The sequence below is a fragment of the Arachis stenosperma genome, chromosome 8, assembly GCF_014773155.1.
Source record: "Arachis stenosperma cultivar V10309 chromosome 8, arast.V10309.gnm1.PFL2, whole genome shotgun sequence".
NCBI lineage: Eukaryota > Viridiplantae > Streptophyta > Magnoliopsida > Fabales > Fabaceae > Arachis > Arachis stenosperma.
Window position 1 is genome coordinate 3,017,842 of NC_080384.1, and position 25,911 is coordinate 3,043,752.

The 25,911-nt window shown below is 33.0% G+C and overlaps 1 protein-coding gene and 1 pseudogene across 1 annotated transcript; one reads left to right on the forward strand and one right to left on the reverse strand.

Moving 5' to 3' along the window:
* Positions 1 to 83: 83 nt before the first annotated feature.
* On the reverse strand, positions 84 to 3,960 carry LOC130943878 (receptor-like serine/threonine-protein kinase ALE2; annotated as a pseudogene).
* Positions 3,961 to 23,827: 19,867 nt separating this feature from the next.
* Positions 23,828 to 25,081, forward strand: LOC130946498 (NDR1/HIN1-like protein 6). Its single transcript, XM_057875259.1, has one exon. The coding sequence runs from the start codon at positions 24,025 to 24,027 to the stop codon at positions 24,793 to 24,795; it is 771 nt and encodes a 256-aa protein (XP_057731242.1). The 5' UTR covers positions 23,828 to 24,024; the 3' UTR covers positions 24,796 to 25,081.
* The last annotated feature ends 830 nt before the right edge of the window (positions 25,082 to 25,911 follow it).

Below are 25,911 nucleotides of genomic sequence, written 5' to 3' on the forward strand. Positions count from 1 at the left end.
AAAAAACTCTAAACTACTTTAACGATAACAACATAAGAAGAAAAAACTGACATAAAGAGCAACATAAATAGATTAATTCCATACAAGGATACAAGCTTCATTCATTTTGCTCCTGAAGTTTGAAACACCAACTTCCGAATATAATATAACAAACAATGAAATTGTCAATAGAATTTGCATTGAGGCTGTGACAAATTTAATGGGATCAAGGCCATATTTTAGTTAAAAATTCATGCTCACTGATAGTCCCTCTAGCAAGATTTATCATTTTCTACCAGAGATGCATCTTCTTTTCCCTGATGCACTAAACATCTTCTATGTTGATGCATCTATCTGGCTCTTCACTAGCTTCATAGTCATTCAGTGAGTTCTTACACAGAAAAATCCACTCTCTCATCTGAACTTTTGGAAAATTTCCCTTGTACATCATCTTGAAAACTTGCCTGTCTTGCATAGTCTGTCTCCTCAAACTCACTGCATACCAACTTCAAGGCCTGCACAACTTCACCCATGAAAGGGCGTTGAGTGACTTCTTCTTGCACACACATGGATGCAATGGCTGCGACTTTTAGTATGCTGTCAAGAGAAATGCTGTGCTTTATATCCGGGTCTATAATCATCTCCAAACCTTCTTTACTTGTGAGAAGCGGACGAACCCAAGCAACAAGGTATTCTTGACCAGGCGATCGCGACCAGTCCACAGGCTTTCTCCCGGTTAGGAGCTCTAGGAGGACTACTCCATAACTGTAAACATCACTTTTCACAAGAAGATGTCCTGTCATTGCATATTCAGGAGCTAGATACCTGCATAACAAGATGTCAATGAGCTGAAAAATCAGTTTCACCTTAAGGAAATTTAATAAAGATGATTATGTTATAACATCTTTGGATGTCACATATTAGTATTACCCAAATGTGCCCATAACATGTGTGGAAATGTGCTTGTTTCTCTCATCAAGTGCTGTTCTAGCCAATCCAAAATCTGATACCTTGGGTGTGAAGTCATGTTCCAACAAGATGTTGCTGGACTTGAAGTCTCTATGTATGACACATGGATTTGAATCTTCATGCAGATAAGCCAATCCTCGAGCAGCGCCAAGCGCAATCTTCATCCGTGCATCCCAATCAAGTGGACCTGTTTCCTTGTCTGAACCTGTGAACAAATTGTGCATTCAAAGTCAGTATCTGAGAAGAAATCATGGTTTGAGTTTCAAAATTGATGAACTATGATTTAATTACCATGTAAGTGGGATTCTACACTTCCATTAGGAACAAGCTCATAGACAAGGCAACGACTCTGTTTCTCAATGCATATACCTATCAATTTAACTAAATTTCTATGGTGCAGACGGCTAAGCATCTCAACTTCGGCCAAAAATTCGCGGCCGCCATGATGATCATCCCTTTTGAGAATCTTCACTGCAACATCCCTCCCATCTTGTAGGCCTCCTTTGTAAACAAGGCCAAAGCCACCTTCTCCTAATATTCTTGAAGAACTGAAGCTATTTGTTGCTTTCTCTATTTCATTCAAAGTGAATATCTTAGCTGATCCTGCATATGCTATTGTTCCAGAATTGGTTGAGGTTGATCTAGAATTCACCATGTTCTCATAAGGCAATGACCTGGCAATGCCTGCTTTATTCATATTGCAAATTAGCATGTTTTTCCAGCACTTCAAACTTCAAGGAGAAACATTTTACAAATGAAATAATAACCATTTTCTATACTTGTCTTTTGTTGAAAGTTCCATTACTTACCTGAATTTTTGAAAGAGGGTGCAATTATAACATCTGTAGCTTGTTCAGTTTCAAGGGCTGGACAGTGGCATTTCAATAGACAAAGCCAAGTAACTCCAAGGAACAGAACAGAAGCTGCAAAACACGACAACACGAGCATACCAACCGTTCTTTTGCCATTCCCTTCTTTTTTCTTCTTATTAGAGACATCAACTCCTAAAGGCTTTATTAAATTCCCATCATTACCAACAGCATCTGGGTCAACTATACCAGAAACATCAAAAGGACTTGAAGGTGGAGAAGGTGGAAGACCTGCATCATCATGTGTTATCCAAAGATGAATGAAACTAAATATATACAATATAAGTTTAATTTGTAGATAGGCAAGAAACTTGGAATCAAGGCATAACCTGGATAATGAACATAGAGTACTTCATAGGCACCAAAAAGGGAAGCATCAGTGAGAATTTCTTTGTGCCAGAATTTCTTGTATATCAAGAATGCTGTTGTATCATCAAACTTAACTCCTTGAGGTACCAAATTTAAGAGAACAGTGGTTTTCTCTGGTTGATGATTTGCTGCATTAGCTCCAACAATGCGAACCTGGTTGCGACTCAACAAAAGACTGGCTGCAATTTCCTCAGCTAGCTTGAAAACCAAAGGGAAGAACTTGTATATTGCAATGCTGATGTGGAGTTTAACTTGAAGTGGCCACACACAACCACAAGGAGATCCAGGAGGTGTATTTGTCAATGGCTCTGAGCAAGTCACCATCATGCAATCTAAAAGGAATAGGATCAATATAAAACCTTGTTTGTTTAAATTGTTGAAAATGAAGGAACTAGTAGTGTCAATGAGTAATGTAAATAGTTATAGTTCTGTAAAAGATTTAGAATAATACCCTTATTAGGTGGTGGAGGTGGAAGAACCAAAGCATATGCTGGTGGTGGAGTCTTTATCTTATTCAATGATGAACCTAGAGGTGAAATTCTTGGGGAGGGAGAGGGCACTGACAATGGACATGGACAAAGCATAACAAACATTGAGGTGGTATGAGAACATATCTAATTAGCAATCAAGTTAGAAAAAATATCAGAACATAAAGCTAAAAAGAATGAACACAATGAGGGATTTACTTTATACTTTATACCATTCAAGTGTTCTGATAAAACTGATGGTGATGGTGATGGTGCAGGTGCAGCAGAATTCCAGCTTTTTGGTGAAAAGAAATGAGGTTGTGATTTGAAGACTGAAGTACCTACATTTTCAAGGAATTTCAGAGGAAAAAATTTAAGTAATTTTGGCATGTAAACATGAACAAATCTGAAAGTTGTGCAACAGTTTTAGTCAAACCTTGATGAGTATGAGGATTGTTTGGGTAGGTTGGCTCAGGAGTTTGGTTTCTAAACTTTCTTTTGTAATTGTGGTGCTTATGATGTGATGATATTGGAGAATCCACATAACCATGAATCCACATCTTTGTAGGAGCTTTGGAGAATGACTTGGATGGTGAAACTGCAGTAGTTCCATGAACTCCATAAGATGCCTTGGAAGGAGGAAGTGCTATAGATGCAGGAACTCTAGAATATGATGACTCAGATGGTGGCAATGCAATACTTGAATGGCTTCTGACCCTTGAATGGTGAAGATTTGTTGCTACAGAAAAAGAATAAAGTTTAATCTTGAAGTTTTCATTGAGGATCATACATATATATCCATTGTAAAACTAATTCAGAACAAACCTGCATATTGATGAAGCTGTGGAATACAGAGAACTAAATGTAGCTTGATTAACAGGAATAGTATCAGCTGTAACCCCATTTTGATTCTGAGGATCTCTGAGTTTTCAGGTACAGTCACAAGAAGAATAAAATTAAAGAGAGTTTGGTAGCAGAAGAAGCAGAAGCAAAATGTGGAAAGTCCTACAATTAAAGCATACCGACAATGCTAACCAAAGTAATAACTAATTATGCATTCTAGTCATGGAAGCATAAGGAGAAATGTTTCCTTCTCTTCAGGGCTGAAGAGCCTCTATTATTTGTTGAAATTAATCACATGATAGACAAATTCTGAAAATGACAGTTCCCTGATTCTTCAGGAAACACTAATAACAAGATCAAATGAAAACAAAAAGTAGAAAATAGATTGGTGGGGTAATTGTAGAAGCATTGTAAATGGCATAAATTTTGGCCAAAACAAAGAGAGGAGGATCATTGAATTAGGTGTCACTAACATAATTCAACACAATTAAGACAATCACCATCATGGGATTCTATATCCTAGTTTGAAAACTAAAGATTGATACCTTACACTATAGTTTCTACAATTTAGACTATTTTTTAGGCTCATGTTTCAATGTCTTTCTCAGTAATCATGACATCATAGCTAGCTTAAGAATACTGAAAGTGGAATTCAGGTCCCACAAGTTGAAGAAGTGGCTAAATCTTTTGAACTTATGTCTTCTGTTGTCTGAAGTCTAAACCATATGCAGTAATAGTATTCAATGTAATATGAAAAAATAATGAAGGCCATCATGCATTGCTGGACATTGTTCCAATTATTGTGACAATAAACTGAGTATGGATAAAAATTCAATTTCCAAAATCCACACTGTATCAATGGTAGTTGGATGTTATATATCTCTTGTTACTGTACTAACTTTACCCTAACGTATTATGAATTTTGTGTAACTACTAATATGTAAAGAAAAAAAAAAATCTCACATCAAAGAGTAAATACTTGAAAAAAAAAGTCTTATAAATAAGATTTTATGTTTTTATAATTTTATTGAGAGATTTTGAAAAAATTATCACGAAAATTATTATAAGTTGAGAATAGTTAAAAATCTCACTTTATATAATAAAAAATAACAATTCTAGTTTACATTCCTTCAATTTCATCCATGTAACTGATATCTAAGGTAGATTTTGGAACAATAATTTTTATTTTTTACTATGTATATTAAAACTTAAATGTTGAATTGTGCAATATTTGCATGGCCTCTTTAATTAGCACCTGTAACACCATAATATTTTTAGGTGTGGTCATCAATATATGAAATAATAAATTCGGATTTTTCTCTAGAAAAAAAAAAAGTGCATAGGAAAATGGATACAAGTGAATAAATACCCGGAAAATGTTGTTGTGAAATAAGGTATATATTAATCTAGGAAGCCAATGAAGGAACAAGAAATGGTGAGACACACATGGGTATGGTCCATTTCATGAAGTGTCCCCACTTAAGACAATGATCACAAGATTTGGTTAGTTCTTAGAGAATCCAGTGCCCTTCAGATTGACCTACCCCTCCATGAAAATAACATTGTTGACCATGTCCTAAAGCACGATCATTTAGAACAACTAAAAAGAAAAATAAAGAAAAAGAATAGATAATATATAGAAAACTACAATAATTGATAGATATTTGATATGTGTCGGTGAATTGGCTCATCTTTTTGGGTAGAGCTAGAGATAGTTAGTGCTTTTTAGCTGATTGGTGATTAATCAAGGTCCCTCTAGTCTTTGCTTTTTGGGTTTGAGTATAATTTTGAGTTTTTGTTTATGGGGCTTGAAGCCTCCTTTATTCACCAAAAAATTTTATTGTTCATCATTCATTAGGACAGTAACCATCTGTTTAGGAGGTGTATTTTCAAGAAGAAAAATATGATATAAATTTAAACATTTTTTTTAGGTAATTGTTATATTTTTTTTTTGAAATATTTATACCAAATACAATTATAAATTTTTTTGTCATAAGTCATCTATTTAAGAACAAAAGATTTTCCACAAAATTATTTTCATACTTAAAATAGGAATCGAATAACCATCCTCTTAATAATGAATCAATAGATCATACCCAATTGTACTATTAAGTTTGATAGCATTCAATGACAGTTTTTTTTTTTCGAAAAAGAAAACAACAAAAAAATACAAGAAAAGATCATTATAACAATTGGCAAAGAGCTTCAAAAATACTGATAGAAGGATCTTGCTTTGCTATAATGACGGATTCACTCTTTGTTCTTCTGATTTCGATAGACAGATAATAGGTAGTGTTTGTTTTTAAAAAAAGACATAGGATATGGACAAAAAAATGTTTAAAAATTACTTGAAAACAGAGATATAGACATTAAATACATACAGGATAATTTTTTATATTTTTGTGTCCATTCTTTTATGAAAGACAATGATAAATATAGAAATTGAGAAAGTGAACACAGACTTTTTAATAAAAATATGTTAGAAAATTAAATCAAGAATATTCAAGAAAGTACTACGACTACAACATACTAGAACATTAAAGTAGTTCAAAATCAAATTGAATTGGAATTAAATACAAGTTGCACTCATCATCTCTATATTAGAAGAATGAAGAATCATGAATTAGGAGTTTCAAGATTGATAATTAAGAATTTGAAGCAAAATTAAACAAGGAATTGACTAGTCAAAGTTTTTACATGTTTTTTGAATTATTACAACTAGTGCTTAGTTGTTATAAGAATTATTATTTTATTATGAAGGTTTGCCTATATCAAGGCTTCATATGTATGTTGTTATCTATTTCTCCATGAACCAAAATACTTAGTGTTTGTTTCAAAATATTCTCTCCTTATTATTATGAGTGTTAGTGAGTTTGAGAGATGAAAAATATGATAGCGTCATTTATATGAGTGAGTGATCCTAGGGCCAATTAAGTGTGGGTATTATACTTACATTTGGTATCAGAGCTAGTTAATCCAGCGCTTGGTGTTTGAGAGTTTGTGAGGTGTGGGAGAATTCTCACATAGTTGTTTGTTGATAGAGTCGGTATGGCAAACACTTTTAATATTGTGTGGTCTTGTCCCAAGATAGATAGGAAACTTGATTATAGTTATTGGGAGACTTTGATGTCTACCCATTTGAAGGCCCAAAACCTGTGGAATTTCATTGAACCGGGTTTGCAAGAAGGAGTAGATGCTGCCCAACAGAGGAGAGATCAATTGGCGCTATCTCAAATTCATCAAGGTGTAGATTATACTTGTTAGAAGATTGAATCAAATCAGGGAGATATTTTAGGATCACGAGAAATATTAGAAAAAATCAATGTTATCAATTTAGAATATTTCCATAAATATATCCCTAGCTGTCTATAAATTAGAAGAATTGTTGTAAATCAAATATAAATCAGAAAGAAAATAACATTTTCCAATCTCCTCTTATTCTTTCTACCTCCTAATTATTCTTTTTTATTCCCTTAAACCCTCGATACCATCGTAAGATGGTATCAGAGCGGTGTTAGGTCTTGGGAACTCAGAATTGGATCATCATTTCTATACTCTCTCAGCTAAATTAGCCAAAACAAAATGTCAACATCTGACGAAGATACCAGTGTTAGTACTGGCAATAATTCAAACAAAGCCGATGAGCTGACGCTGCAGATCGCAAAGCTGCTGTGGAGTAGCCTTGGAATGCAATCTTCACAAATCAACTCTGACAGTCTATCAATTGGTTTTCAATTGAATGGGGATAATTATCCTCTGTGGGCAACCCTAATGAGAAAAACAATTGGTGGAAGAGGAAAGAAGGCTCATCTGACAGGGATACCCCCAGCACCAGCAGAAACAGAACTGACATATGAACAATGGGAGCAAGGAGACCAGACCGTTTTTACTTGGATCATCCAGAACATCGAAGCAAGCCTAATGATTAATGTCTTTCAATTTCCAACGGCAAAAGCTTTATGGGATGGCTTGGCAACCACATACAGAAGCGGGACGGATCCGATACAAATCTACGACCTGTATCGACAAGCAAACACGCAAAAACATGGACAAGGTACCCTAGAGAATTTCTGGAACAAACTACAAGCCATTTGGATGGCAATAGACAAAAAACAACCAAATCCCATCAAATGCCCAGAAGATATTACGACTTTCAATCGATTAAAATAGGAACAGAGACTATACCAATTTCTAACTGGTGTAGATGACACATTTGACACTGTTAGAAGAGATCTATTAAAACAAGAACCTGCTCCTTCAATAGAATCTGCCTACGCCACTATCCGGAGGGAGGCGGTCCAACTTCAGATTCTGAAGCCTACCACCGATGGTGTAGGAGAGGCATCACAAGGAGAGATCGGGACAGGCTTCGCTGCGAAAAACATAACCGATCAAGGCTGTCAAAGGCGTGGTCGCTCAGACACTGTTGGACGGTGGTCATCATCACGAAAGAAAGAGAGAGAAGACAAAAGCCATCTTTACTGTACCCACTTCGGAATGAACAAACACACTAAGGAAACATGCTTCAGAATCGTAGGATATCTAGAATGGTGGGAGGATAATCACAAGAAGTCAAAGAACAAATCCGGTCAAGGGAGAGGCGCCACCGCCATAGGCATCCCGAAGGTTACCAGCAGCAGTGGCACCGGAGAAAAAGAAGGAGAAAACTGCAGGACACAGCACGGTAAGGCTTCGGTGGCCACAATGCAACAAGGTAAGAGCGAAAAAGAGGGCGGTAACGGGCTATACCAAGATGGGTCATATAATGGCCTTGGTTTAATTGCTGGGAATGGGGCCATAACCAAGGTCCTATAAAAAATCAAAAGAGTGGATCTTCGATTGTGGGGCCACTGACACCATGACCTATGAACTCGAGGATTTTGACAGCTTGACCAAGCTCTCAAAGGCCCATATTGAGACTGCTAGTGGCGATTTAATTGAAGTTAAAGGGGAAGGCTCTATTGTTTTTTTAAAAAATTTAAAATTGGAAAAATGCCTTTATGTTCCTGATTTGTCTTCTAAACTGTTATCTGTTAGCCAAGTAACCAAGGAGTTAAATTGTGTGGTACTCATGTATTCCAATTTCTGCCTTTTGCAGGACATTCTTACGAAGGAGATCATTGGGCGTGGTACTGAGCGAGATAGGCTTTACTATGTTGATGAGGTAGCACACCAGGGACATGCCATGCTTACTCATGGAACAGTTACCAGGCAACTTTGGTTATGGCACAGATGTTTGGGACACCCCTCATTTGGGTACCTTAAGATTTTATTTCCTAGTCTTTTTTTGAAAAACACTGAAACTATTAAATGTGAGACTTGTATTCGTACAAAAAATCATAGAGTTACTTTTTCTCCAAGCAATACAAGAGTCAATTCTATTTTTTCTTTTATCCATTCTGATGTGTGGGGTCCCGCACCGAAGTCCCAAAATAATCCCTTTCAATATTTTGTGTTATTTGTGGATGATTTTTCTCGCATGACTTGGATATATTTTCTGAAACATAAATATGAAGTTCCTGATCGGTTCTTTGATTTTTACCAAATGATTCATACCCAATTCAATAAAAAAAATTCAAATACTCCGGTCAGATAATGGTGGAGAATTCATAAATCAATAAATGAAAGACTTCTTGCAAAAAAATGGGCTTATCCACCAAACATCCTGTCCAAACACCCCCCAACAAAATGGTGTCGCCGAGAGAAAAAATTGTAAAATTCTTGAAATGACTCGAGCCATGTTTTTTGATGCACAAATGTCAAGTTCTTTTTGGCCTGAAGCTGTTGCAACCTCAGCCTACCTTCTCAATCGCCTACCCACGCAGGCCCTCAGCAACAAAACACCCCTCCAAATCTTGGCCACTCAGACTAACATTCCCTCCATTCTTACCTTGCCACCTCGAGTTTTTGGGTGCTATGTTTTCGTCCATATCCCAAAAACAAATAATAATAAACTCGAACCTTGTGCAAAAAAGTGTGTCTTTGTTGTGTATGCTACACATCAAAAAGGGTATCGATGCTACAATCCTGTCACTCGTCGCATTCATGTAACAATGGATTGTGATTTCTTAGAGTCTGAATTTTACTACTGTTACCAACATGGCGTTCAGGGGGAAGAATTTAGTGGATCGACAAGTTGGCTAGATAACCTTTGTTGCCTTGAAACTGTATAAACAGAGCGAGTAGATGGAGCCACCGAGCATACCTTACTCAACGAAGAAAATCACTCAGTACACACAACCAGTGAAACTCCTTCTAAGAATGTTATACAAGAGGTAAGTGAATCCTACTCTGATAATTTACTCCATACTTTTAATGAAGATGCTAACAATGACAGTATAGCTCTAGAACTTGAAGAATCAAAACGAGAACCCTTTACACTTCCTCTAAGAGGAAACAGAGGTGTTCCACCCAATCGATACTCTCCAGAACATGTCTCTCGCAACTCAAAGTACCCGATAAAGACAACCAGAGAAGGAGTGACAGAGGTTGCAAAGGCTTTTTCTAGCATCCTTCTAAATGAAGACATCCCCAGAACGGTCCAAGAAGCAAGTAAAAGAACTGAATGGCAAGAAGCTATGAAGACAGAAATAAAAGCCCTAGAGAAGAACAAAACCTGAGAAAAATGTATTCTACCGGCCGAGAAGAAACCAGCTAGGTGTCGATGGGTATTCACCATTAAATACAAGACAGATGGCACTGTAGAACGTTACAAGGCAAGGCTGGTCGCCAAAGGGTACACACGAACTTATGGCATTGATTATTCAGAAACCTTCTCACCAGTAGCAAAAATTGATACCATCAGAGTCCTCTTCTCAGTAGCCGCAAATGAAGATTGGCCTCTCCACCAATTTGATGTAAAAAAATGCTTTCCTTCATAGAGAGTTGAAAGAAGAGGTATATATGAAAGCTCTACCAGGATTCTCTGAAGGATTTGAGAAGAATGAAGTGTGTAGATTGAAGAAGGCTCTCTATGGCTTGAAACAATCACCGCGGGCTTGGTTTGGAAGGTTCACGGTTGCCATGAAGAAATACGGGTACAAGCAGAGTAACTTAGATCACACCTTATTCCTGAAAAGGAGAGGGAATTTAATAACATGCCTAATAATTTATGTGGATGATATGATCATAACAGGGAGTGACAATGAAGAAATTGCAAGGCTAAGGAGGAATCTCTTCACAGAATTTGAAATGAAGGACTTGGGTGGATTAAAGTACTTCTTGGGAATAAAGGTTCTACGCTCCAATAAGGGAATCTTTATCTCTCAGAGAAAATACATCCTAGACCTCCTTGCAGAGACAGGAATGGTTGACTGTAAACCTGCAGACACTCCTATGCAAGTTAATCATGGCTTGCGACTAGAGAAAGACTCTAAACTGGCAGATAATGAGCGGTACTAACGCTTCATTGGCAAACTAATCTACTTGTCACACACCCGACCAGATATAGCCTATGTAGTAGGGGTAGTTAGCCAATTTATGCACCAACCACAGGAGAATCATATGGAAGTTGTCATGAGAATGGTCAGGTACTTGAAAGGAACTTCGGAAAGTGGGATCTGGTTCAAAAGAAATGGACACCTTAACATTGAAGCATACACAGATGCTGATTGGGCCGGTAACCCAAATGATAGAAGATCTACATCAGGCTACTTTACATTGGTGGGAGGTAACTTAGTCACCTGGAGAAGTAAGAAACAGAAGGTTGTTGCCCTCTCAAGTGTTGAAGCAGAATTCCGAGAAATTGCTAAGGGCATAACTGAAATCCTTTGGATTAAGAAACTTATATCTGAAATCGGGATTCCACCTCAATTGCCAAGCAAATTAAAATGTGACAATAAAGCAGCAATAAGTATCTCAGAGAATCCTGTACAACATGACAGAACTAAACATGTTGAGGTAGATCGGCACTTTATCAAAGAAAAAATTGAAGAAGGTACTGTGGAACTCTCTTTTGTTAGGTCAGAAGACCAATTGGCAGATGTCCTTACGAAAGCAGTCTCAGGCAGAATTTTGGCCGAAGTTCTCAGCAAGTTGAGCATTGGTGACCTCACTACTCATCTTGAGAGGGAGTGCTAGAAGATTGAATCAAATCAGGAAGATATTTTAGGATCACGAGAAATATTAGGAAAAATCAATGTTATCAATTTAGAATATTTCCATAAATAGATCCCTAGCTATCTATAAATTAGAAGAATTGTTGTAAATCAAATATGAATCAGAAAGAAAATAACATTTTCCAATCTCCTCTTATTCTTTCTACCTCCTACTTTTCCCTTAAACCCTCGATATCATCGTAAGAATACTATGTTTGGCAAAATAGCAAATGCCAAAAGTGCAAAAGAAGCATAGAACACGTTGAAATTGTCATATAAAAGCGTAGATAAAGCTTAGAAAGCAAAGCTACAGTCTTTCAGAAAGAGAATACGAAAGGTACGAGATGTCTAGCTTAGAAACTGTTGAGCAATATTTTACTCGTGTTACAGATCTTGTCAATAAGATGAGAGTCTATGGAGAAGATATGCCCAATAGTAAAGTGGTGAAGAAAATTCTTCGCACCATGCCGATGAAGTATGACCATGTGGTGACTACGATACTAGAGTCCTACGATATGGACACCATGACGATTGCAGAGTTGCAAGGAACCATGGAAAGCCACATCAGAAGAATACTGGTGAAGTTAGAAAAATCAACTGAGGAAGTCCTGAAAAGTCGAGTAAATTTAAACAATGTTGTAGAATCAAGCCGTACACAAGAAGGACGAGGTCGTTGTTTTAATCTTCAAAGTAGAGGCAGAGGAAGTTTCAGAGGTAGAGGTCGTAGCAATTACAACCAAGGAAGTTACAATAATTTTACACCGCCTAATTAAGGAAGAGGTGGAACAAATTTCAGGCATGTCAACCGAGGAAGAGGTCGAGGCAATTTTTATCAAGAAAGAACCAATTTCAACTATTTTTATTGTGGAAAGTATGAACACAAAGCAGCAGATTGCAGATTCAAAGTGATAAATAATAATCAAGCACACGTTGCAGAAAATCAACATAAAAATACTGATGATAATCTGGATACTCAAACTTTATTTTTTACAAGTAATTCATGTGCTAAAGATGAGAATATGTGGTACTTGGATAATACCTGTGGTAATTATATGTCTGGTAAAAAGGAGTTATTTTCTTCAATAGATGATTCAGTTAAACTATTATTGAAATTTGGTAATAGTACAAAGATCCCTATTGAAGGAAAAGGGCACATACCAATTAGATTGAAGGATGGTTCTCTAAGTTATATTTATGATGTTTTCTATGCTCATGAACTTGATTACAATTTACTGAGTATGGAAAAATTATCTAAGAAGGGATATAAGATGATAACTTATCGTGGATATTGCACTGTATTTGACAACAATGGAAGGTTCATAGATAAATCAAAGATGACTTCAAACATAATGTTTCTATTAAAAATTCAACATGTCAATCTCTCTTGCATGAGTTCTGTGATACTTGATGATAATTGGTTGCGGCATATGCAGTTTGGGCACTTTCATTTTTCTGGCGTAAACTACCTGTCAAGAAAAATGACTTATTTCTGGTCTACCACGGATTCATATTCCCAATTGTGCTTGTGAGATTTGTCAACTGGAAAAGAAACATAGAGATCCATTCCCTATAGGAAAGTCATGGAGAGCTAGAAGACTACTTAAAATTGTGCATTTAGATCTTTGTTCTGTAGAAGTTCCAAGTAATGGTGGTAGCAGGTACTTTATCACTTTTATTGATGATTTTAGTAGATATACATGGGTATACTTTCTGAAGCAGAAATCAGAAGCATGTGACGTCTTTAAGACATTCAAGGCGTTTGTTGAAAAACAAAGTGGCTATAAAATCAAAATTCTCAGAACAGACAGAGAAACAGAATATCTTGCATGTTCAGAATACTTTAAACAACACGAAATTTAACACCAACTAACAACTAGATACACTCCTCAACAAAATGGAGTTGCTAAAAGAAAGAATAGAACCATCATGGACATGGTCAGATGCATGCTCAAGTCAAAACAAATGCCTAAAGAGTTTTGGACAGAAGCAGTCACAACAGCAGTTCATAATTTAAACAGGTGTCCAACAAAGAGTGTTCGTGATAAAACTCCAGAGGAAGCTTGGAGTGGAAAGTGGCCTTCCATTCATCATTTCAGAGTCTTTGGGTGTATCGTTTATGCCCATGTACCAGATCAATTAAGGAAGAAGTTAGATGACAAACGCGAGAAGTATATCTTTATCGGTTATAGCACAAACTCAAAAGCATACAAGTCGTACAATCCAGAAACAAAGAAAGTAATCATCAGCAGAGACGTGACGTTTGGTGAGAAAGCTATGTGAGGCTGGGACACAAAGATAGAAAAGCATCCGATTGTAATTTCAAATACATGTGATGATGAAGAAGAAAGACAACCGGACGCAACTGAACAACTAGAATCATCTAGAAGACCTCAAAGAGAAAAAAGACTACCTGCTAGATTAGCAGATTATGAAGTTGGCAATGACAACGATCCGTCAGATAAAAAAATCATAAATTTTGCTCTATTTTCATATTGTGAGGCGTTGAACTTTGAAGAAGCCTCTAAAAACAATAATTGGAAGAAAGCAATGGATGAGGAGATTCATGCCATTGAGAAGAATGACACATGGGAGCTGACAGATTTACCAGCAGATAAGAAGCCGATTGGAGTAAAGTGGGTTTACAAGACTAAGTACAAACCCAGTGGTTAAGTTGATCGTTTCAAAGCAAGATTAGTTGCTAAGGGATACAAACAAAAGACAGGTATCGATTATTTTGAAGTATTTGCTTCTGTTGCAAGATTAGACACTATTCGTATGATTATTTTACTCTCGACTCAAAATAAGTGGAAGATATATCAAATGGATGTTAAGTCTGTATTTCTAAATGGCATTTTAGAAGAAAAAGTGTATGTCGAGCAACCTGCAGGATATGAAGTTCTTGGAGAAAAAAATAAAGTTTACAAGTTGAAGAAAGCTTTGTACGGGTTAAAGCAAGCACCAAGAGCGTGGTACAAGAAGATTGATTCTTATTTCATTGAGAATGGTTTCAGAAGATGTCAGTTTGAACATAATCTTTATATTAAGTTCATTGAACCTGGAGATATCTTGATCGTGTGTCTTTATGTTGATGATTTAATCTTTACTGGCAATAATTTGAAGATAATTGCAGAATTCAGGAAGGCTATGATAAAGCACTTTGAAATGACGGATATGGGATTGATGTCTTATTTCCTTGGCATCGAAGTTCTTCAAAAAGATGATGAAATTTTCATTTTTTAGAAGAAATATGCAAATGATATTTTTAAAAAAATTTCAAATTGAGCACTCAAAACCAGTTTCTACTCCAGTCGAAGAGAAGTTCAAATTGTTGAAAGAAGATAAAGAAAGAGCAATAAATTTCACATACTACAAAAGGTTGATTGGAAGTCTAAGGTACTTGACTGCGACTAGACCAGATATTGTGTTTGGAGTTGGTTTGCTTAACAGATTTATGGAGGAGCCTTGTACCAACTATTTACAAGCGGCAAAAAGAATTCTTTGATATATTAAAGGTACTTTAAATGATGGAATTTATTATGAGAATACTAATGAAATAAACCTTGTTGGCTGCACTGATAGTGATTGGGCTGAAGATATAGAAACAAGAAAAAGTACTTCAGGATTTGTATTTCATCTTGGTTATGGTGCAATTTCATGTTCATCAAAGAAACAATCAGTAGTATCACTCTCTACAGCAGAAGCAGACTATATAGCAGCAACAAGTTGTGCAATGCAAGCAGTTTGGCTAAGAAGAATTCTTGAGGAATTGAATGAGAAACAAAGTACTCCAACAATAATATTTTGTGATAACAAGTCAGCTATTGCACTTTGCAAAAATCCAGTATTTCATGGAAGATCGAAGCATATTGATATTTGGGTTCATAAAATTAGAGAATTGGTAAATGAGAAAGAAGTTGTGATCGAGTACTGTCCAACTGAAGAACAAGTTGCAGATATATTTACAAAGCCATTGAAGACCGAATTATTTTACAAGTTGAAAAAAATGTTTGGAATGATAAACTCTACAAGCTTAATTTAAGGGAGACAATGTTAGAAAATTAAATCAAGAATATTCAAGAAAGTAGTACAACTACAACATACTAGAACATTGAAGAAGTTCAAAATCAAATTGAATTGGAATTGAATACAAGTTGTACTCATCATCTCCATATTAGAAGAATGAAGAATCATGAATTGGAAGCTTCAAGATTGATGATTAAGAATTTGAAGCAAAATTGAACAAGAAATTGACTAGTCAAAATTTCTACATATTTTTTGAATTATTACAATTAGTGTTTCGTTGTTATAAGAATTATTATTTTATTATGAAAGTTTGCCTATAAAGGCTTCATAGATATGTTGTTATTTATCTCTCCATGAACCAAAATACTTAGTGTTTGTTTCAAAAATTTCTCTCCTTATTATTATGAGTGTTAGTGAGTTTGAGAGATAAAAAATATGATAGCGTCATTTATATGAATGAGTGATCCTAGGACCAATTAAGTGTGAGTATTATACTTACAAATTTTTTTTTCTTTTTGTCCAAAGATATTTTTTATTATTCTACTGTTATCCTTTCTTGTTTTCCTTAATTTTAGCTTCTTCTCTATTCTACGTTCTTCTTTTTTCTCAGGCACTCTCTTTTTAGTCGGATAATTTCTTTCTTCTTATGTTATCATTATTATTTTAATATCATTTTTACCGTATTAGTTCATAGACCAATTCTTCTTTGTAATCTCCTGTACTCTAACGCACTCTCATTTTTTATTAAATTATTTTGTATTTAATGAAAAGAATTTAAAATTACATAGTTATTTTAATCATTTCATATAATATTTTAATTTTATCTATATGTATCCAAATATAATATTAGACATTATCTTAATGTCTTATACTATCTAAACACAATATACAAAAATAATTTTTATAGTTTATATTCTATTATCTTTGTCTTATATTTTATTTTATCAAATTTCTAAAAACAAACATAGCAATAGATATCTTTTAAACGAGGTGATGACCGGATTAATAGCATATCCCAAAATCACGGATGAATACGCAACAATAACATTAGAGAATTGATTTTCTTTACGTGAAATAGCTGAAATTCCAATAGATATGAAAACCCGCTTGTTGACGTGAAAACTTAACGGAACCGATTAAAGCCACGAGAATGTATTGGATGACTGATAGGAAAATTGTTGCTCATGATTGAATATGGAAAGAAAATTATGGAGTAACAGTAATAGTATATATGTATATGGGATTTTTTGACTGAAATAAAATAAAAAAATTTATTATTTTTTAATTTTAATTTTTAAATATTATTTTTATTGCCTTTAAAGAGTATATAGGAGTATACAATAACAATTATTATTATCGTCGTCTTAAGAGTACATGGAGCATACAAGAGTACGTAAGAATAAGTTATATTTTTAATTTATTGGAGAAATAATAATTTTTTTTAATTTATAACAAAAAAAATCCTTGTTAAATATAGCTTATTTTTATGTATTTATGTAGTACTTTTGGAAATCATAAAAAATTTGAATTTCGTTGGTTTTGGAAAAAATTAAAATGAAGTTTATCGGGATTAAGCTAACTTTATAATTTTTATAGAGTTTGTGGGTATAGAGTTTGCCGGTCAAACCCATAATTATTTAGGTGAATATAAAGAGATTATGCGATTTCAACTATAGTTCGTTGACAAATATTTAATTTATATATTCTAAAAACAATTTATAATACTTTATTTAGTTCTTTTAAGACATTTTTTATCCAATCTCGCAAGAAAACCAAGAAGGGTATAGTCAACACTAAGCCAACTTATATATTTTACACTAATTAATTGTCATTAATTATTAATTATTTAAATTTAATTTTTGTTTAAAATATAAAATTAATTATTATTAATTACTTCTTTTTATTTTAATTTATCTTTTACTATTTATTACGCAAATCCTAATTTTTCTTTTTAAAAACGTCCAAATTTAAAAAAAAAACTTCAGAATATAAGATAAAGAATCATCCAAATCTTAAAAAAAAAAAAGCATACAAAACATAAAAAAAAAAGAATCATCCAAATTATAAATTAAAAAACATACAAAACAAAAAAAATCAGTTGTTTTTCTATATTTTTCTTTTTTAAGTAGAGTATTTATTTTAAGATAGAAAAGTTTATTATAAAATACAGAAAACTATTAAAAAAGTAAGATATTAAATTAGGTTTTAACTTTTAATGTATGTATTATATATTTATTAAAGTAACTATTTGAAAACTTTTACTATTAATAATTTTATAATATACCTAAAAAAAGTAAAAAACACATGTGAACTAAATTCTATATTTTATCAATTCATTATTTCGGGGTTATAGATGTGAAGGATTTATTTAAGAGTAGTCATAAATGCAGAATTCATAGAAGAATCCATTTGGCCATAACATCAATTAATTGTTAACATCAAAGAAGAAGATGCGCTGCACAGAAGCCAAATACAGTAGCACTAAGTTGAAATGAACCTCCCATTCTCTTCTAAACACTTTATATGGATACGCGACACTATATTAGTATCCTTCTTATCATCTGAAGTCGGTTCTCTTTGAACAGCAATAAAAATTTCCCTCAAATCAGTTTCACAAATAATTTTTGTTACACCACACTTCCAAGTTAAGACTATGTCTCTTCATATATTGTAAAAAACTCTGCCTTGTGATACTCCACATTAGAATGTTTCCAAAACAGCTCTTCATCCAATCACTGCCATGATTCTTCAGCACACAACCAAAATTCTACCACCTGAGCTTTTTTGAATATACTAGCATCACAACTGAGGAGATTCCCATATCACATTATGGACTAGAAAAAGCTGTTGAGGCCAACTCGTTCTTCTATCTCTCAGCCAAAATCACCATCTTATTCTGTGTCTATTCTTCCTCTGGGTTGAATATTTTTTTTTTATGTATTTGATGGTGTTATTTGATCTATCTAGCCCACTTAACTTAGGTTCAATTTGGATAAATAACTTAATTAAGTTATTTTTAAAAAAATAATTTAAACAATAAATATTTATATTGAAAGTAATTTATAAATAAGTTATTTTGTGTTTAATTTTTTAATTTTAAAATTATTTATTTTAAAAGAAAAATGATAAAAAAACTTAAGAAATAATTTTTTTTAACTTCTTCATAAATACTAAAATATTATTTTAAAAAATTATAATTTAATCTTAAAAATTGTACCAGATATTAATACTATACATTTTCATAAGTTAAAAAAAAGTAATTTATGGACCTATCTAAACGGACTTAGTGAGGTTGGACTTTTTTTTTCTTTTTTCAAGTAAGCAGAGTGAGGCACGACTTTGATGTTGAATTAAGTTTCTAGCTAATTTTTGGGCATGGTAGCCCAAGGTTACTCATCTATGATTATTTTAGGGTATTGCATAGTAGGCTAGTAGCCCAAGCCCAAAGGTTGCTCATGTATTGTTTTAGGTTTCCTTTTGAGGAAGCATGTGTACATCACTAAATCCCAATATGGCAATATATATAAGATAACTAAAAGTATAATAATTAATTTGATAACACAAGCCAGATGCGTTTTTGGTGACAAAATCGCTCGTGATTCGTTAGGTAAGATGATAATTTACAAGTTCAATGTTGAAAATGACGTAGTAGAACAATATTAATGTAATAGGTTATTCTAGAATGGAAATTAAAAGAAGAGTGTAATAAACATAAACATGGGGAAAGAGGCCAACTGGATGAAATCAAATAAGTTAACAGTGGGCATATATATATATATATATATATATATATATATATATATATTGAATGCAAGTTAGGTGTGGATTCATTTCCATTTCCCATCACCTTAAACTTATTATTACTTTATTTTAAATCTTATAATGATTAATAATATGATCATATATTTAGGATGTTAATTAGATAAAAATGTTAAAAATATTTTTTTTAAAGATATTTTTTAAAAATTAAAATTTAATATATATAATCAATTAAATTATGTTATTTTTATTAAAATTAGATTGAATAAATTAGTTTAATAAAAAATTAATAAATTAAATTTTGAACCGATATAAATTAATATTTTTTACAAAAAATGACTATAATATTCCTATTATAAAAAATAACTAAAATACTTCTATTATAAAAAATAATTAAAATACTCTAAATCCTAACCTTTATGACGACAGAAAAAAAAGACTAAAATTTAAGATTTTTAAAATTAATATATAATAAAAATATTTTAGTCATTTTTAATAATAGGAGTATTGTAGTCATTTTTTATAAAAAATAATATTAATTTAGACCAATTTAAAATTTGATTCACTATTTTTCAGTTAAATTAATTTGTCTGACCTAATTTTAATAAAATAATACGATTTAATTTATTATATTTATTAAATTTTAATTATTAAAAAATATTTTAGATATCTTTGTTAAAATAGCTCCATATATTTGATGGTTAATATATAAGTTCTTTTGAAAATTGGTCCATCATTTAATTTCATTGATCCTCAATATACTAATAAGGGTTTGATTTTGATGCAATATTAATTATGAAAAGCAAAATATTTTAGAGAGATATTTATGCATTGAGACCTCATAAATAAAAACATTCAACTTTATATGTACTTCTAAAGCTTTTTTTTGGTGACTACTTCTAAAGCTTTTTATACTAATTAATGGCACGTCCGATCTAAATTCATTTGTATTAATAATTTTTTGGTTAATTATATATGTACACATTACAATGAGAATGTTTTACTTAATCATTCATTACTTCTGTCTGTTCTCCAGATTTTTTGCGATTGGTTTAAGGAAAACAATAATTATATATAATTAAAAGAAACTCTTTTCTCTTAAAAGGAATTCAGCAGAAAAATTATTTATAAATAAATAAAAGTAAATATTAAAATGATGATGATGTATTTGTGATGGAAACCTAGGAACTTACTAGAGGTAGATATATGTTAGAGGAAGGTCCTGATCAGGGAGTGTAGGGAATCAAATCATGACCATCTATCATTGCATTCTTTCTAATCAATATAATTCAGGGGATTTGATTTAGTGCAGGCTAAAAAATTTTGATATGGTAGTAAAATGGGTATTATACATTAACATGGTGATTTTTTGTGTTTTTTAAATTTATGGGAGTACACAAATCGGAAGGTCTGATTTGTGTTGAAAAAATTTTAAAAAGTTGGAGTACACAAATCGGACCCACCGATTTGTGTTGAAAAAAATTAAAAAATTTGGAGTACACAAATCGGACCCACCGATTTATGTACTCCAAATTTTTTTAATTTTTTCAACACAAATCGGACGGTCTGAGTACATAAATCGGACGGTCCGATTTATGTACCTAAAAATCGGACGGTCCGATTTCTATACCTCTTAAAAATTGGACGGTCCGATTTATACTTCGTACATTAAATCATCCCACTTTTAGAAAAATATCACATTAAATCACATTTTAAAAAACACCATTATTAATCCAATATTAAAAATAAAAAAATGTGCATTGCATGGCACAATCAACATGGCCATCAATTTCATAATTTTCTTTTTTTATTCGTAAAAAATTTTGTGTCAGATATTTTTATTTTTAAAATTTTTTATTAAATTAAAATTTTTAAATTTTATAAAAATAAAGTATAAATTTTTATTTTAGTCAAATTTATTATTTTTTTATCTTAACAAATAAATCTTAAAAAATAGGACTAAAGAATTTAAATATTTTAATTTATAAAAATTAAAGATCTCAATATAATAAAAATTGATTAAAGATGAAAATATTTGACACAATTTTTTAAAAATTTATTTGAATATATATTTTTTATTTTAATTTTTTTTTAAATAATTAAAATTATTAATAATAAAAAAATTTAAATATTTTATTTTAATAAATACACTACGAATACATTGAGAATTTAAATTTTATATTATTTTTTGTAAGAAAAAATTTAATTTGTAACTTTAGGCGCAAATTAACTAAATCCTTTTATTTTATATGGGCACGTTGTAGACTATAATCCCATGTTACTAACCATACCATAACTGCATAGGTAATAGGAAGAGAAAGATAGAAGAGGAGGTAGCATCTCACATCAAATTTAAATCACGTTCACATCCCTTTAGAATAATGCTTCAGGAATCAATGAATCATATCATCCACGCGCCTTTCTCTCTCCTCTATTCCAATTCTGTCATTAATCTTACCAATAAAATAGTAGCATATGTAATTCTAGTAGTGCTAAGATATATACATATTTCTCATTAATTATATATTTTTGACAGAAAGAAAATTATTCTCAATTATAAAAAGTCAAATGGTACTTACAAATTTTAAAGAAATATCAATTTTATATAGATAATAAGAAGACAGATATTTTATGTATTGAACTAAAATCTAGTAAAAAATCCAACATTCGATTTTTAAAAATCTTAAAAAGAAGAAACAGAGATCAAACAAAATCTTTTTTATTTCTAAATTTATACATATATGTTGCAAGTTAATAAGATACATCTTCTTATTCTCCATATAAATATGAATATTTTTTGAATCTGAAAATTTTCCTGTAAACGAAACCATTTTTTCATCAAGTTTTTCTTTAAGATTTAAAACGATCTACATCATCAGAACACTACCAGCAACCATAACAGAAACCAAAACGCCACCACAAACAAGAGGGAAAAACCACATATGGGTTATACAATCAGGAACACAGAACTAAACTCAGGTTCGAAGGAAATTATTTTAGATCTAGATCTGGATCTCAAATCTAGATCTTTAAAAGAGCAGCAGAAACAGAAATTAAAGCAAAAAAAGAAAAGCAAAGAGAACAAAGAAAAAAAGTTAAAGAGGTGACGGAACAGAATGGGTGAAGGTGAATGAAAATCAAAAACAGAAGAGAAAAAAAAGGAGAAAAAAGAAGAGGTGGCAGAAGAGACGAAAAGGAAAAAAAATTAAATTGACAAGAACAGAAGAGAAGAGATAAGAGGAGATAAGAGCATCAGAGGGCCACCGCAGCCTAGATTGAGGCGGCGGCGGAGCCCTCAAAAAAAATTTTAGGATTTACCTCAACGGGAGAGAAAAAAAATCAATCAGAGTAGTAGTGCGCCCTAATTAATTATTTACTAGTTACTTACAACTACAAGTGAGATTTTTGTTTCTTTTCATTAATTATACTTAATATGCTTAATATAAATAAAATAAATCTGTCATAGGTACTATACTCGGTTAGGTACTACATTTTCTCTATGCATTATATTAGGATGCCAGCTAATTTTTGACCTAACATTCATAATTAATTTTTGGAGTACAATGACAAATTAAATCCACATTTATTTAGTTTCTTCAAATCTCCGTTTTGAATTAGCTTCATATATTACTAACCTTCATTTCACATGAAACCTTATTTTTTTGGCAAGAACAACAATTTTCTTTCATTGTTTATAGAAAGGAAATATTATATATTCTAACTTTGTATATATTTCTTTCGTACTTTATAGATTATAAAAATACTTGAGAAAAGTTACAAACATTATTTTCTTATAGAAATATATAATAGTAGTACTAGTATATAACTATGTATGAAGTAATGTAGTAGCTGAAATTTGAATGAAGAATAATGAAAAATGATCTAGCTGTACCGACTAGTCAATCAATCTATATACATAATTGAAAAATGAATACAACTCACTCCTTTAGCTAAAAGACCCACCATTATCAATCATATAATTTGCATTGGGGTATATATATATATATATATATATATATAACATTTATTTTAAAATGTAGGATTATTCCTCTTTAACCTAAACAAATAACAAATTCGATGACTCTGAAAGACTGAAACTAGCTAGCTACTTGAATTATTAACTTAATTACATGCATGTTGTAACTTCCTTGTCGGTGAGTAAATACAAAAAAAAAAAAAACACCATATTATATATTCAATTAAGGTGGCCCTCACAAACAATAACAAGTTGGTGTAGTTTGTCAAAGAGTTGGAAAATAATTTGCATGTGGGTTAAATACTTAAAAGAAAAGAAGCTAAATAAGTTGACTTGAAATTAAGTGTGTAGAAACGAGTGAAGATACGCGCCAAGAGTGAGAGCTGGACACAGCTAAAGAAAGAGGAATGGTTAGAACGTTCACATCTTTCCACTTTCATAATACAACACACCTCACCCACTTCCAAATCCTCATTTATCACTTTCTTTAATTAAATCCCATACTTTACTCTAAATACTAACTATACGTCTATACCCTCTCTTAAATTAAACTCCTATATTTTCTTTCATTTCCTTTCTCTTCTATTCATATCAGTATCAAGTTTCAACACACTCTGGAAATTTAAGTAAAGAAAAAAAAAGAAAAAAAAAAGAAAAAAAGAAGGAAGACAGACATGACCGACAGGGTTTACCCTTCCGCCAAGCCCGCCGCCAACGGAGGCGCCGCTGCCGGAGCCAATCCGGCATTTCCAGCTACCAAGGCTCAGCTCTACGGAGCCACCCGTCCAACCTACCGTCCGCAGCCACTCCACCACCGGAGGAGCCGCCGTAGCTGCTGCTGCCGCTTCTGCTTCTGGCTGATCCTCATCGTTCTCATCCTCCTCCTTCTGATCGGTATCGCCGGCGTCGTCGTTTATGTACTCTACCGTCCCCACCGTCCTGACTTCACCGTCACGTCCCTCACACTTTCGTACCTCAACCTCACCGCTTCTTCCACACTCAGCTCGAAATTCGCGATCAGCGTAACCGCTACAAACCCTAACAAACACATCTCATTCTCCTACGATCCTACCTCCGTCTCGATCCTCTCCGGTGACATCGACGTCGGCGACGGCACTGTCCCCGCCTTCGACCACGGCAAGAAGAACACGACTGTGCTGAAGACAACGATTTCGAGTTCCGGCCAGGCGCTGCAGAGCGACGATGCCGCGAAGTTGAAGAGCAGCATGAAGAGTAAGAGCGGGTTGCCGTTGCAGGTGAAGCTGGAGACGAAGGTGAAGGCTGCGATGGGGAATTTGAAGACACCGAAGGTCAGAATCAGGGTTTCTTGTGAAGGTATCAAGGCCACACTTCCCTCCGGGAAGAAACCGGCGACGGCGTCCACCTCGAACGCCAAGTGCAACGTCGATGTCAGATTCAAGATCTGGAAATGGACCGTTGGATGAACAATATTATCACCATCTTTAGAACAAAAAAAATTGCAGAGGTTTGTTTTTTTTTTTTAATATATATTTTAGCTTATGTTAATGGTGGACTTTATTTTATTCTATTTGATATATTATTTTTGCTGAATTTGTTTATATACATAATAACTGGTTGTAAATGGAAGAAAGATTTGATGATGAGGTTTTTTATTTTTTATTTTTTTAGTGGGTGACAGGTGTTTTATCTTGTTGTATACTACTCTGTTTTTTTCTTCTTCTCTTTGAAAAAGGCTTTGTATTTTTCTAATCTTACGATTTTGTTTGAACTTGTTCTTTCAGTTACGTCATGGTTTCAACTTGTTATAAGTGTAAATCTTCGTCACTGCTAGAAAGACGTAATTAGCAAATGTTTATTCGCAAATTAATTAAAAACTATAAAAAGTTTAATCCACACATTAGTACACCGACAAGGAAATTTAATTTGATCATAATATTTCTTAGAGTATTGCTACTGCTGTACTATATATCGTGCCTAGCTACTACTATTATTGTATGGTATAGTAGGTTTAACGTAAATAACCATTTCATTTAGGTGGATAAGTAAATTTGGGAAATTCAGGTTAACTTGAACATACTTACAATAAAATAATAGAATGAGTAAATATAAAAGAAAAATATTATATATATTATTTTGGTGACGTGTACGGTGGTAGTTGAGTGTAGCAGTGGAAGGAATGATAGGTGTATCAAAAATCGCTATCGCTTTGGAAGAAGCCATAAACTTGTGCATAGTTTTGTTTTCTTGTCTCCTCAAGTAGCCTTCCATTGCTACCTTCCTCTTCTCACTCTCCCTTCTTTGCCACCTTATTATTTTCTTTGCACAATTTCGTATTAAAAGGGTTTTTTTTTTTTTTAATGATAGTATAAAGAGGGTATATGCACATTAAAAAGTTAAAGTTAGTTTAAAGATTCTCCTCTTCTTCTTTTTCTCTATTTTTGGGTGGGACCAGATTCTCGTTTTGACTCAGGTCCTTTTTCTTTCGAGCTATAAGACTCCACGGAAAATCCAACACCTTTAACATCATAATAACGTTAGGTCTTTATCACTTATATAGTTTTATAAGTATTTTTATTTTA

What these genes read in the sequence shown, in the direction of transcription:
- LOC130946498 (XM_057875259.1), top strand. Translation starts at nt 24,025, where the DNA reads ATGACCGACAGGGTTTACCCTTCCGCCAAGCCCGCCGCCAACGGAGGC.